Here is a 13,530-nt window from a genome sequence, read left to right as displayed (position 1 = left end):
GCCCATTGGAGAGACATCTTGTCATCAGAGAAGACAAAACCCCATATACTGGCATTCTGACTTATACTTCAGTTTTGTCAATTCATTCAGAAAATAGTCATCTCTAACTAAAGGTCAGAAATCTGGTAACAAGCGAAATGCTACACCGGAGAAAACAGGTAACAGGCCTACCGCACTTAGTGAAACAATGGATCGACTTACCTTCTTCATTTCTTCTGCATCCAGACCCCCTGGAAAAGTACAGTGGAGACTAAAAACCTCTTTCTCAAATAAACAACAATCTACTGGAGCATTTTTTCAAAATTCCAAAATTTCACTTTAATCTCACTCGCACTGATCTTCGAATGCTAGAACAATGAATATTCCTGTGGCAATTTCAAGTCGCAGTTCCTCTGAATACTGGGTAACAGACAAGCAACCTATATCTATACCCATCCAAGGAGAAAAATCATAGCATATACCCTAGTTTCTCTACTTCTTATGGGCTAAATTCTGTTTACTTTGGCTTGTCTAGTTATAATTCCTAGAATGACCTGGCTCTGTTCCTAAAGCTCCCAGCACATTTGTCTGTCTTCCATCCCTACTCAGTCTTTTTTAGAATTGGACTGCTCTCCCTTACTTCCTGATGATGAAGCTGTCCTAGCTAATCCCAGAGCCTGGGATTGTTCTCTACACTACAGCAAATTGCCTAAACCATGAGAAGTGGTTAGGATGGACATTTGAGAACAGAATTTTGTTATTAGTGAAATCTTCCAAGATTAGAGGTAATAATCCCTATTCAAAAGGAGTTATAGGATAAACTCTTTATAACCCTTACTCCATTTTATGGAGCCCAATGTGCAGTTTCTGGGAGTATCTACCAGATTCCAAATCTGACTTAAAGCTTCCAAAACTCACTGCACTGAAGAGTGAATTCCAATTTCTCGAATGAATTCCTTAATGATAAATAAACGCTAACACATCTCTGAAGATTTACACATTGCCATTATAAACCCCTAACAATTAAATTATGCAGGATTCAAATCCTGGCTCTTCCAGTGATAGCTATGTGACCTTAGGAAAATTCTTCCATCTCATTTCTTCAGTTTCTTCACATGCAAAACAAGGATAAGATTTCCTATATCACATGATTGTTGTAAGAGTTAAATGATTAAACACACTACATAAAGTTCTTATACTGCTTGGTACATGGTAGATGTATAATTATATGGAATAAATGTGAAGTATTTCAATCAACTTTTATTATGAATCTTTTTTTTTTCATTTCTATCATGATCTGATTTTCTCACAAAGACCTTCTCACATCATTACATTAGTAAGATGCCTGTAATGTCTAACGCTGAGTAAGACGCCACTTCAAATTGAAGGCCTTTTCGGGATGCCTGGGTGGCTCAGTCAGTTAAGCATCTGCCTTTGGCTCAGGTCATGATCCCAGAGTGCTGGGATCGAGCCCCACATTGGGCTCTTTGCTCAATGGGGATTCTGCTTCTCCCTCTGTCCCTCCCCCTGTTCATGTTCTCATTCTCTCTCTCTCTCTCTCAAATAAATAAATAAAATCTTTTAAAAAAATTGAAGGCCTTTCCACATTCATTGCACCTGAAAGATTCTTCTCTACTATGGACCCACTGATGTCAAATAAGACTAAACCTGCTGAAAGCGTACTAACATTTTTTATAAACACAGAAGATCCTGCCTTTATGAATCACTTGATGATAGATAAAACTTAGCCTGTAAGGATGTGGAGAAAAGGGAACCCTCCTACACTGTTGATGGGAATGCAAGCTGGTGCAGCTACTCCAGAAAACAGTTTGGAGGTTCCTCGAAAAGTTTAAAATAGAGCTACCCTATGACCCAGCAATTGCACTACTGGGTATTTATCCCAAAATACAAATGTAGTGATCCGAAGGGACACCTGTACCCCAATGTTTATAGCAGCAATGTCCACAAGAGCCAAACTATGGAAAGAGCTTAGATATCCATTGACAGATGAATGGATAAAGAAGATGTGGTGTAGAGGAGGAGTTAAGATGGCGGAGGAGTAGGGGACCCCTTTTTCAGCCGGTCCCCTGAGTCGAGCTGGATAGGTACCAGACCAGCCTGAACATCCACGGAATCAGCCTGAGACGCAGGAAGATACATCCGGATCTCTACAAATGAACATCTCCAGCGCTGAGTATTGAGGTACGAAGAGGGGAGCCATGAAACCGCACTCAGATATCGGAAGATAAAAGGAAGGGGGAGGAAACCGCCGCGTTCGGGCACCGGGAAGCTGTAGCCACCTGCACGGGGGAGCGGGCGGACTCACGGACGGCAACCGCGAGAGAGCGGACTGAGACCGGTGAGCCGGGAGCGCGCGCCACCAGGCATCTCGCGGAACTCCGGAATCCCGGTCTGCTCACTGGATCCAGACAGAGACGGGGAGCTCCCAGAGTGCGCGTGGGGCGGCTGGCGGGCCACCTGCATGGGGGACCAGGCAGACTCGTGGACGGCACCCGCGAAAGAGCAGACTGAGACCCTGAGCCGGGAGCGCGCCCCACCAGGCTTCTCACGGAACTCCGGAATCCCGGTGTGCTCGCCGGAAATAGACTGAGACCCGGAGATCCGGAAGCGCATGGGGGCGGCTGGCGGATGGCTGCCTTAGAAACACAAAGGACAGAGACGCGCCAGCCCTGCAAGTGAGGGCTGGGACGCCGGGTGTGGGGCACACATCCCGGGACGCTGCAGGGCTGAGCAGCACCAACAGTAACGGAGTTAAAGTGGCCAGAACATCAATGGAGAACGGGCCACAATCCCTCTGTTCTGAGACAGAGGCTGGGATTCGGCCGCTGCTGCTCTGACTCTCAGAACAGGCACAGCAGACCGCCAGGGAAAGCCGCAAGAGAACAAAAGCCTGGAAACACGGGCTCACAGCGTGCCCATCCCCATTGCCCCTCGCAGGGGACACAGAGACTCTACCCAAACAGGGTTGCCTGAGTATCGGCGCGGCAGGCCCCTCCCCCAGAACACAGAAGGCAGGCTGAAAAATCAAGAAGCCCACAACCCGGAGCGCCTGGGTGGCACAGTCATTGAGCGCCTGTCTCCGGCTTAGGGCGTGATCCCGGCATTCCGGAAAGGAGTCCCTCCTCGGGCTCCTCCCCTGGGAGCCTGCTTCTTCCTCTCCCACTCCCCTGCTTGTGTTCCCTCTTTCGCTGGTTGAATCTCTGCCACATATAAATAAATAAAATCTTTAAAGAAGAAGCCCACATCCCCAAGATCCCTATAAAACAAGGGGTACGGCCTGGGACCCAGTCAATAATTTGGGCTCTGGAGAAACCCGCAACCTCTCCTCATCAGAATGACAAGAAGGAGAAGCCCCCCACCCCAGCAAAGAAAAGACAGTGAGTCTGTGGCCTCTGCCACAGAAATAATGGATGTGGATGTAACCAAATTATCAGAAATGGAATTCAGAGTAACAATGGTCAAAATGATGAGTAGAATTGAAAAAACTATTAACGAAAAGGTTACTGAGAATATAGAATCCCTAAGGACAGAAATGAGAGCGAATCTGACAGAAATTAAAAATTCTATGAGCCAAATGCAGGCAAAACTAGAGGCTCTGACGGCCAGGGTCACAGAAGCAGAGGAACGTATTAGTGAATTGGAGGATGGGTTAATAGAGGAAAAAACAAAAATAGAAGCTGGTCTTTAAAAAATCCACGCCCACGAATGTTGGCTATGGGAGATTATTGACTCAACGAAACGATCCAATGTTAGAATCATCGGCATCCCCGAGGGGGTGGAGAAAAACAGAGGTCTAGAAGAGATATTTGAACAAATTGTAGCTGAAAACTTCCCTAATCTAGCGAGGGAAACAAACATTCGTGTCCAAGAGGCAGAGAGGACCCCTCCCAAGCTCAACCATGACAAACCTACGCCATGTCACGTCATAGTGCATTTCGCAAATATTAGATCCAAGGATACAGTATTGAAAGTGGCCAGGGCAAAGAAATTTCTCACGTACCAAGGCAAAGGCATCAGAATTACGTCAGACCTGTCTACACAGACCTGGAATGAGAGAAAGGGTTGGGGGGGCATTTTTAAAGCTCTTTCAGAGAAAAATATGCAGCCAAGGATCCTTTATCCAGCAAGGCTGTCATTCAGAATTGATGGAGAAATAAAGACATTTCAGAATCGCCAGTCATTGACCAATTTCGTAACCACGAAACTAGCCCTACAGGAGATATTAAGGGGGGGTTCTATAAAGGTAAAAAGGCCCCAAGAGTGATACAGAAAAGAAAGTCACAACCGATACAAACAAAGACTTTACTGGCAACATGGCATCATTAAAATCATATCTCTCAGCACTCAGTCTTAATGTGAATGGCTTAAATCCTCCCATAAACGCCACAGGGTTGCAGATTGGAGAAAAAGAAATGACCCATCCATTTGCTGTCTACAAGAGACTCATTTCGAACCCAAAGATGCATTCAGATTGAGAGTAAGGGGATGGAGTACCATCTTTCATGCAAATGGACCTCAAAAGAAAGCTGGGGTAGCAATTCTCATATCAGAGAGATTGGATTTTAAACTAGAGACTATAGTTAGAGACGCAGAAGGGCACTATATTATTCTTAAGGGAAGTATTCAACAAGTGGATATGACAATTATAAATATATATGCCCCCAACAGGGGAGCAGCAAGATACACAAGCCAACTCTTAACCAGAATAAAGAGACATATAAATAAAAATACATTAATAGTAGGGGACCTCAACACTCCACTATCAGAAATAGACAGAACACCCTGGCAAAAACTAAGCAAAGAATCAAAGGCTTTGAATGCCATACTCGACGAGTTGGACCTCATAGATATATACAGAACACTACACCCCAGAACCAAAGAATACTCATTCTATTCTAATGCCCATGGAACATTCTCAAGAATAGACCATGTTCTGGGACACAAAACAGGTCTCAACTGATACCAAAAGACTGAAATTATCCCCTGCATATTCTCAGACCACAACGCTCTGAAATTGGAACTCAACCACAAGGAAAAATTTGGAAGAAACTCAAACACTTGGAGACTAAGAACCATCCTGCTCAGGAATGATTCGATAAACCAGGAAATCAAAAATCAACTTAAAGAATTTATGGACACCAACGAGAATGAAAACACAACGGTCCAAAACCTATGGGATACTGCAAAGGCAGTCCTAAGGGGGAAATACATAGCCATCCAAGCCTCACTCAAAAGAATAGAAAAATCTAAAATGCAGTTTTTATATTCTCACCTCAGGAAGCTGGAACAGCAACAGAGGGACAGGCCTAATCCACGCACGAGGAAGCAGTTGACCAAAATTAGAGCAGAAATCAATGAATTAGAAACCAGAAGTACGGTAGAGCAGATCAACAGGACTAGAAGCTGGTTCTTTGAGAGAATCAATAAAATTGACAGACCACTGGCAAGACTTATCCAAAAGAAAAGAGAAAGGACCCAAATTATTAAAATTATGAATGAAAAAGGAGAGGTCACGCATTGAAATTGGAAGGATTATTAGAAATTTTTATCAACAGCTATATGCCAATAAACTAAGCAATCTGGAAGAGATGGAAGCCGTCCTGGAATCCTACAAACTACCAAGATTGAAACCGGAAGAAATTGATTTCTTAAACAGGCCAATTAATTATGAAGAAATTGAGTCAGTGATAAACAACCTTCCAAATAACAAAACTCCAGGCCCGGACGGTTTTCCTGGGGAATTCTACCAAACATTCAAAGAAGAAATAATACCTATTCTCATAAAGCTATTTCAAAAAATAGAAACAGAAGGAGAGCTACCAAACTCATTCTATGAGGCCAATATTACCTTGATCCCCAAACCAGGCAAAGACCCCCTCAAAAAGGAGAATTACAGACAGATCTCCCTAATGAATATGGATGCCAAAATCCTCAACAAGATACTTGCTAATAGCATCCAACAGTACATTAAAAGGATTATCCATCACGATCAAGTGGGATTCATACCTGGGATGCAAACGTGGTTCAATATTCGCAAATCAATCAGCGTGATACATCATATCAACAAGAAAAGACTCAGGAACCATATGATCCTCTCAACTGATGCAGAAAAAGCATTTGACAAAATACAGCATCCTTTCCTGATTAAAACCCTTCAGAGTGTAGGAATAGAGGGTACATTTCTCAATCTCATAAAAGCCATCTATGAAAAGCCTACTGCAAATATTATTCTCAATGGGGAAAAGCTGGAAGCCTTTCCCTTAAGATCAGGAACACGACAAGGATGCCCACTCTCGCCACTATTATTCAACATAGTACTAGAAGTCCTTGCAACAGCAATCAGACGACAAAAAGGGATCAAAGGTATTCAAATCGGCAAAGAAGTCAAAATGTCTCTCTTTGCAGATGACATGATACTCTATATGGAAAACCCAAAAGAAGCCACTCCCAAACTATTAGAAATTATAGAGCAATTCAGTAATGGGCGGGATACAAAATCAATGCTCAGAAATCAGTTGCATTTCTATACACGAATCACGAGACCGAAGAAAGAGAAATTAGGGAATCCATCCCATTTACAATAGCATGAAAAACCATATGTTATCTTGGAATTAACTTAACCAGAGACGTAAGGGACCTATATTCTAGAAACTATAAATCACTCTTGAAAGACATTGAGGAAGACATAAAAAGATGGAAAAATATTCCATGCTCATGGATCGGTAGAATTAACATAGTTAAAATGTCCATGCTACCCAGAGCAATCTACACTTTCAATGCTATGCCAATCAAAATACCGAGGACATTTTTCAAAGAACTGGAACAAACAGTCCTTAAATTTGTTTGGAACCAGAAAAGGCCTCGAATCGCCAAGGAACTGTTGAAAAGGAAAAACAATGCTGGGGGCATCACAATGCTGGATTTCGAGCTGTACTACAATGCTGTGATCACAAAGACAGCATGGTACTGGCACAAAAACAGACACATAGACCAATGGTACAGAATAGGAACCCAGAAATGGACCCTCAGCTCTTTGGGCAACTAATCATTGATAAAGCAGGAAAAAACATCCGGTGGGAAAAAGACAGTCTCTTCAATAAATGGTGCTGGGAAAATTGGACAGCTACATGCAAAAGAATGAAACTTGACCACTCTCTCACACCATACACAAAAATAATCTCCAAATGGATGAAAGACCTCGATGTGAGACAGGAATCCATCAAAATTCTAGAGGAGAACATAGGCAGCAACCTCTACGACATCGGCCAAAGCAACCTTTTTCATGACACATCTCCAAAGGCAAGAGAAACAAAAGATAAAATGAACTTGTGGGACTTCATCAAGATAAAAAGCTTCTGCGCAGCCAAGGAAACAGTCAGAAAAACTAAAAGGCAGCCCACGGTTGGGAGAATATATTTGCAAAGGACACTACAGATAAAGGACTGGTATCCAAGATCTACAAAGAACTTCTCAAACTCAATACACGAGAAACAAATAAACAAATCAAAAAATGGGCAGAAGATATGAACAGACACTTTTCCAATGAAGACATACAAATGGCTAACAGACACATGAAAAAATGTTCAAAATCATTAGCCATCAGGGAAATTCAAATCAAAACCACACTGAGATACCACCTTACACCAGTTAGAATTGCAAAAATAGACAAGGCAAGAGACAACAATTGTTGGAGAGGATGTGGAGAAAGGGGATCCCTCCTACATTGTTGGTGGGAATGCAAGTTGGTACAGCCACTCTGGAAAACAGTGTGGAGGTCCCTTAAAAAGTTAAAAATTGAGCTACCCTATGATCCAGCCATTGCACTACTGGGTGTTTACCCCAAAGATACAGACGTAGTGAAGAGAAGGGCCATATGCACCCCAATGTTCATAGCAGCATTGTCCACAATAGCTAAATCGTGGAAGGAGCCGAGATGCCCTTCAACAGATGAATGGATTAAGAAGCTGTGGTACATATATACAATGGAGTATTACTCAGCTATCAGAAAGAACGAATTCTCAACATTTGCTACAACATGGACGGCACTGGAGGAGATAATGCTAAGTGAAATAAGTCAAGCAGAGAAAGACAATTATCATATGATTTCTCTCATCTATGGAACATAAGAACTAGGATGATCGGTAGGGGAAGAAAGGGATAAAGAAGGGGGGGTAATCAGAAGGGGGAATGAAACATGAGAGACTATGGACTATGAGAAACAAACTGAGGGCCTGAGAGGGGAGGGGGGTGGGGGATTGGGATAGACTGGTGATGGGTAGTAAGGAGGGCACGTATTGCATGGTGCACTGGGTGTTATACGCAACTAATGAAGCATCGAACTTAACATCGGAACCCGTGATGTACTGTACGGTGACTAACACAATATAATAAAAAGTCATTTAAAAAAAAAAGAAGAAGAAGATGTGGTGTATACACACACACACACACACACGCTGGAATATTATGCAGCCATCAAAAAATGAAATCGTGCCATTTGCAACAATGTGGATGGAACTAGAGGGTATTATGCTAAAGCCAAATAAGTCAATCAGAGAAAGACAATTATCATATGATCTCACTGATACATGGAATTTGAGAAACGAGGCAGAGCACCATAGAGGAAGAGAGGAAAAAATGAAACAAGAGGAAACCAGAGAGGGAACAAACCATAAGAGGCTCTTAATCTCAGGAAACAACCTGAGGGTTGCTGGAGTGGAGGGGGGTGGGAGGGATGGAGTGGCTGGGTGATGGAGATTGGGGAGGGTATGTGCTATGGTGAGTGCTGTGACTTGTGTAAGACTGATGAATCACAGACCTGGACCCCTGAAACAAATAATACATTACATGTTACTAAGAAAATTATTTAAAAAAAGATATATATATAAAAAAATCTTAGCCTCTAAATGAAGGCTTATTCATTACGGGTACAATTTCTCTCCACTATGAATTTACAGATGATAAACAAGGATCTCTTTCCATCTCCGTTATAAATTTTCTGACTGATATCACCAAAATCCCTTTCCCACATTCATTACACACCATAAGGTTTCTTTGCACTGTCAATTCTTTCATGCTTAGCAAGGTTTGAACTGGATCTGCAAGCCTTCCCACAGGCATTGCGAACATAGAGTTTTCTCCCCTATGAACTCTCTTACACTAAAAGAAAGTCTAGGGGTGCCTGGGTGGCTCAGTCAGTTAAGCGTCTGTCTTCAACTCAGGTCATGATCCCAGGGTCCTGGGATTGAGCCCTGCGTCAGGCTCCCTGCTCAGCAGAGAGCCTGCTTCTCCCTCTCCGGCTGCTGCTCCTCTTGCTTATTCTCCGCCCCCCCGATCAAATAAATAAATAAAATCTTTAAAATCAAATACAAAATTTTTAAAAAACTTTTAAAAAGTCTGAACTTGTTCTGAAGTCTTTCCCATAGTCAATACATTCATAGGGTTTCTCTCTGCATTTTCATTATGACTGAGAAAGCTTGATTACCCACTGCAATTTCTCTCACATTGGAAAAGTTTTCCTACCCTATGAAATCTCTGGTGTTGAAAGAGAAATTAAATTCTGCCTGAAGGCCTCTCCATGTTTTCATAGCCATATGAATTAATAAGTTCTCAGGTGTGAGTCCTCAGATGTCAAATAAGCTCAGCATCACGACAGAAATTTCTATATTCGTTACCTTCATAGGGTTTCCCTCTACTATGAGTACTCTGAGGCATCGACCCTGAACACCAACAAAAGGCTTTTAGACATTAATCATACATGTAGGGCTTCTCCCCATTGGAAATTTTCTAGTGTCTCACAAATTCTAAAACCTTTGCACAGTTATGGTCCTATAAACTATACCTCTGTTACCCATTACTCCATCCCTGGGTGATGGACATTAAGGAGGGCACATGATGTAATGAGCACTGGGTATTATTTAAGACTGATGAATCACTGAACTCTACCTCTGAAATTTATAATACAGTACATGTTAATTAATTGAATTTAAATTAAAAAATAAACCATACCTTTCTCCTAAAGGTTTTCCTCATATAAAAACATCTAGCTCAGTCTTTCCTTAATGTACTCAGTCTTTCTCTTTGGTAGAATTATTTTTTGAAAGTGGCAGTATTGTGCCCACAACAGATTTCTGCAGAGAAGGGAGTATGTTATATCCTTCCCTGCTAAGCTTTCTTGCAGCCTATGTCATCACATGCCAAGTCTTCTCCACAGCAGAGACTATGATGAATTGGCCTTGGATTCTGGATCTCTAACATTCTTTAGAATTTTGACTTTTTCTGAAATTTCCCTCTTTGAAGTAGATACTATTCTTAGCCAAAATCTTAACAACTAAATGACAGACCCAAATACAGAAACAGGCAAGGAACATGAGTAAACCATTCACAAAAAAGAAATGCAAACAGATAATAAATACATGTAATAGTCCATCTAGAAAAAAAAAGAAGGGAACATTTTTCTGCCCCTACAGTTGCAACAAGAATTATAATAATACTACAATTCTTTAGTAAGCATGTACCAAGCGCAAACACTTTACCAAAATATATTTCCTATATTTCACATGGAAACCTTGAGAGATAGGTATTATTATTCAAGTTATATAAATGAAGAAACTGATGCCAGAGAAGAGAACTGATTGACCCAGTATTTTAGAGTTAATAAGTAAGGGAACTGAGTGTCAATTCAAATGTGTGTGGCTCCAAGGCTCCTGTGTTTTCCACCATGTCAAGGTGCCCTGTGGGCATTCGCCAACCAAAATTCCAAAACTATCTTAACACTAACCAAACTATAAATTCTCGAGCTCCTACCTGTCTCATTCTCCTGTCTTCGTTCACCTGAGAGAATTTCTTCTTGGATCCCTTTGTCCTTAGCTCTTTCCAAATTCAGCTGGGAATGCATTTTGGTCTTTCGAGGTGGAAAATCCTGCAGGTGAAAAGAAAATAAAACCTTGTGGTTAAAGCTGGGGTACTGACTGTCCCTAAATTCAGTTCTGAAAGGCACAGGGTAGATGTAGAAGAGGGTCTCTTATTTATTAGGATGTCTCAGAAACAGGCATAGATCTTCTGAAAGAGGCATAGAAATGCATGTAATCCCCAGGAACAAGAGAGAGGGTGCTGATCTTGAGGGATGAAAACTTAGTAAGAGAAACACAATGCAACATTTACTCTCCTCCTAGAAGAAAGATGTTCCATATTCCAGAACAAAAAAACAACAGAATCCAAAGGATGCAGTGCACTGAACTGGTTAAGCACACAGGCTTCAGGACTAGACAGAGCTGGGCTCAAAACCAATATTATTACTTACTTGCTAGGTGACCTTGGGCAAGTATCTTTACTCTTCTAAACACTGGATGTTTCGTCTATAAAATAAAGAAAAGAAAACCCACAAGGTAATGAGAAGCTCTGAGCCTGAACCTAATCCCAAAGAAAGCATAGGAAAGAGTTGTAGGAAAATTTCCTAATTCTGGTTATTGCCCACAAGGTTGTTTGGACAAACCCTCATGCTGAAAACAAAACAAAACAAAATCTTGATGACAAAGAAATAACATCTACTTAAAAACAATAAAAGTACAGGGCAATAAAAATACAGAAACATCAAGGAAACAGCAGGGGAAAAGGGGAATCTAGAGAAACAGATAAGCAAGGAGGCAATTTCTGCCCTGAGGGCATTTGTCCATTCCAAAAAAATTTTAACTTTCATTTCGGTTGTTTTGAAGGCAAAAGAAACAAATTAAAGTCTAGAACTATACCAGGCTACCCTCTCAGGGGTTTGATGAGTGGAAGCAGGTCATTCTGATGCTCAGGCTGAATTACATGACTTGGCCTAGGGATCCTTGAGCCTTGAATTTATCTAAAGAAGCCAAAACAGCAGGATCAGCTGGTAACAGGAAAGACTTAACACTGGGGTTAGCAAACACAAACTATAAGATAATTATTTTACTACACATAAAGAAGTAAATAACAAACTTGAAGGTATTTCCAAGCATCAGGAAATTATAATACATGGTATATATCACAATTAAACCTAATCGAAATTTGGAAGAAAAAAAAACAGTGCCTCAAATGAAAAACCCAAGGGATTGCATTAATCAACAGATTAAGAAAATAATTTGTAAAAATTATTAGAGTACAGCACAAGGAAACAAAAAGGTGGAAAGTACGGAAAAGAGTATTAAAGACTCAAACTGCTCTCATTCACTAAGGTGTCAGGGCCTTGTAAAGTGATCACACTGAATCTGAACAACTACTTTACAAGGCACAGAATACAGAATTTCATTGATAATAAAGTTCTTTTCAGCCCTTTCTCCATTTCCTCTCCATTTCCACAAGCAAAATTGGCTCCAGACCTGTTTTCTACTTAAAATTAGCTAATGGAATTCCAAAGCCTAACTTTACAAATACAAATCTTCACAATCAACAAAAGGAAACTCAAAGAGAGATGAAGGCTCTGTACTCTTCCCTCGAGCTGTGGAGGGGTAGAAACCATCTTGCTTCACACTTATCTCAAAAAATCTAAATTTAAAAGATGTTAAATTGAGAAATTTTAACAAGAATGTCAATCTACAACTAATGAATCATCGAACTTTACATCAGAAACCAGGGATGTACTGTATGGTGACTAACATAATAAAAAAACATTAAAATAAAAAAAAAAGAATGTCAATCTAGTTCTCTCTTACAATATGGAGACTTATGAATAATCATAACTGTTACCAAGTAGTTCTATTCTCTGTTAATACAAATCTTTCCTTGGAAGTACTATTTAAAGAAAGACATTTTGTAGGACTCCCACAACTTTAGAAATTGATGAAAATAACCTATGAAAATAACCTACAAAAGAAATATGTAATTCTAACTAGGTATCTTGTTTGTTAACTCATTAACCTGGTGTAACAGACAGAATAATAGCCTTCCCAAGATGTCCTGATCCTGTGAATATGTTACTTTACATGGCAAATGGGACTTTGCGTAAGTGATCAAGGATCTTAAGATGAAAAAGTTATCCCGGATTACCGGTGGGCTCCACGTAATTACAAGAGTCCTTATAAGAAACAGAAGGACCAAAGTCAGAGACGGAGATATAACAGTGGAAGTAGAGAGTCAGAGTCAGAGAAGGTGAAGATGCTATACTGGTGATCTGTAGAGAGAGAAAAGGACCATGAATGAAAAGGAACGCAGGTGATCTCTAGAAGCTGAAAAAAGCAAGAGAATATATTCTCCCTGAGAGCTTCTGGAGGGAGCTCAAGCCTGCCAACACCTTGATTTTTAGGACTGCTGACCTCCAGAATTGTAAGATAATATATGTGTTTATTATTTATATTTGTCAAAATGTATTACAGCAGCAAGAGGAAGCTAATACCACCTAGTGATAAAGTTGTCTCTGCAATCTCTGTATTTGGAAACGGATTAATACTTTAAGATCATTCTAACAAATTAGAAAGGATCATTGGCACTTTCCTCTTCACCCACAGGCATGGATTATCAAATCTAAACCCGTAATTCTGCAGGATACAGCAAATAATTTGAAAAAATATA

At 40.8% G+C, this 13,530-nt stretch overlaps 1 protein-coding gene across 6 annotated transcripts in view; it reads right to left on the bottom strand.

Annotated features, from left to right (window-relative positions):
- The window catches only part of MAGED1 (MAGE family member D1), a 63,933-nt gene that overhangs the window by 34,170 nt on the left and 16,233 nt on the right, over positions 1-13,530 (bottom strand). For 3 of the 6 annotated variants that reach the window (XM_026490442.4, XM_057311556.1, XM_044380777.3), the window contains one exon: positions 10,804-10,918. In XM_026490442.4, the coding sequence (XP_026346227.1) occupies positions 10,804-10,894 (91 nt within the window). In that variant the 5' untranslated portion in view covers positions 10,895-10,918. Of the gene's footprint in view, positions 1-10,803; positions 10,919-11,299; positions 11,355-11,744; positions 11,846-13,530 lie in introns of those variants that run through there. The other 3 variants (XM_026490443.4, XM_057311561.1, XM_044380776.3) reach the window with 2 other exon arrangements.

Source organism: Ursus arctos, chromosome X, assembly GCF_023065955.2.
Source record: "Ursus arctos isolate Adak ecotype North America chromosome X, UrsArc2.0, whole genome shotgun sequence".
NCBI lineage: Eukaryota > Metazoa > Chordata > Mammalia > Carnivora > Ursidae > Ursus > Ursus arctos.
The sequence above is the reverse complement of the archived record's forward strand: the minus strand, read 5'-3'. Positions and strand labels throughout refer to the sequence as shown.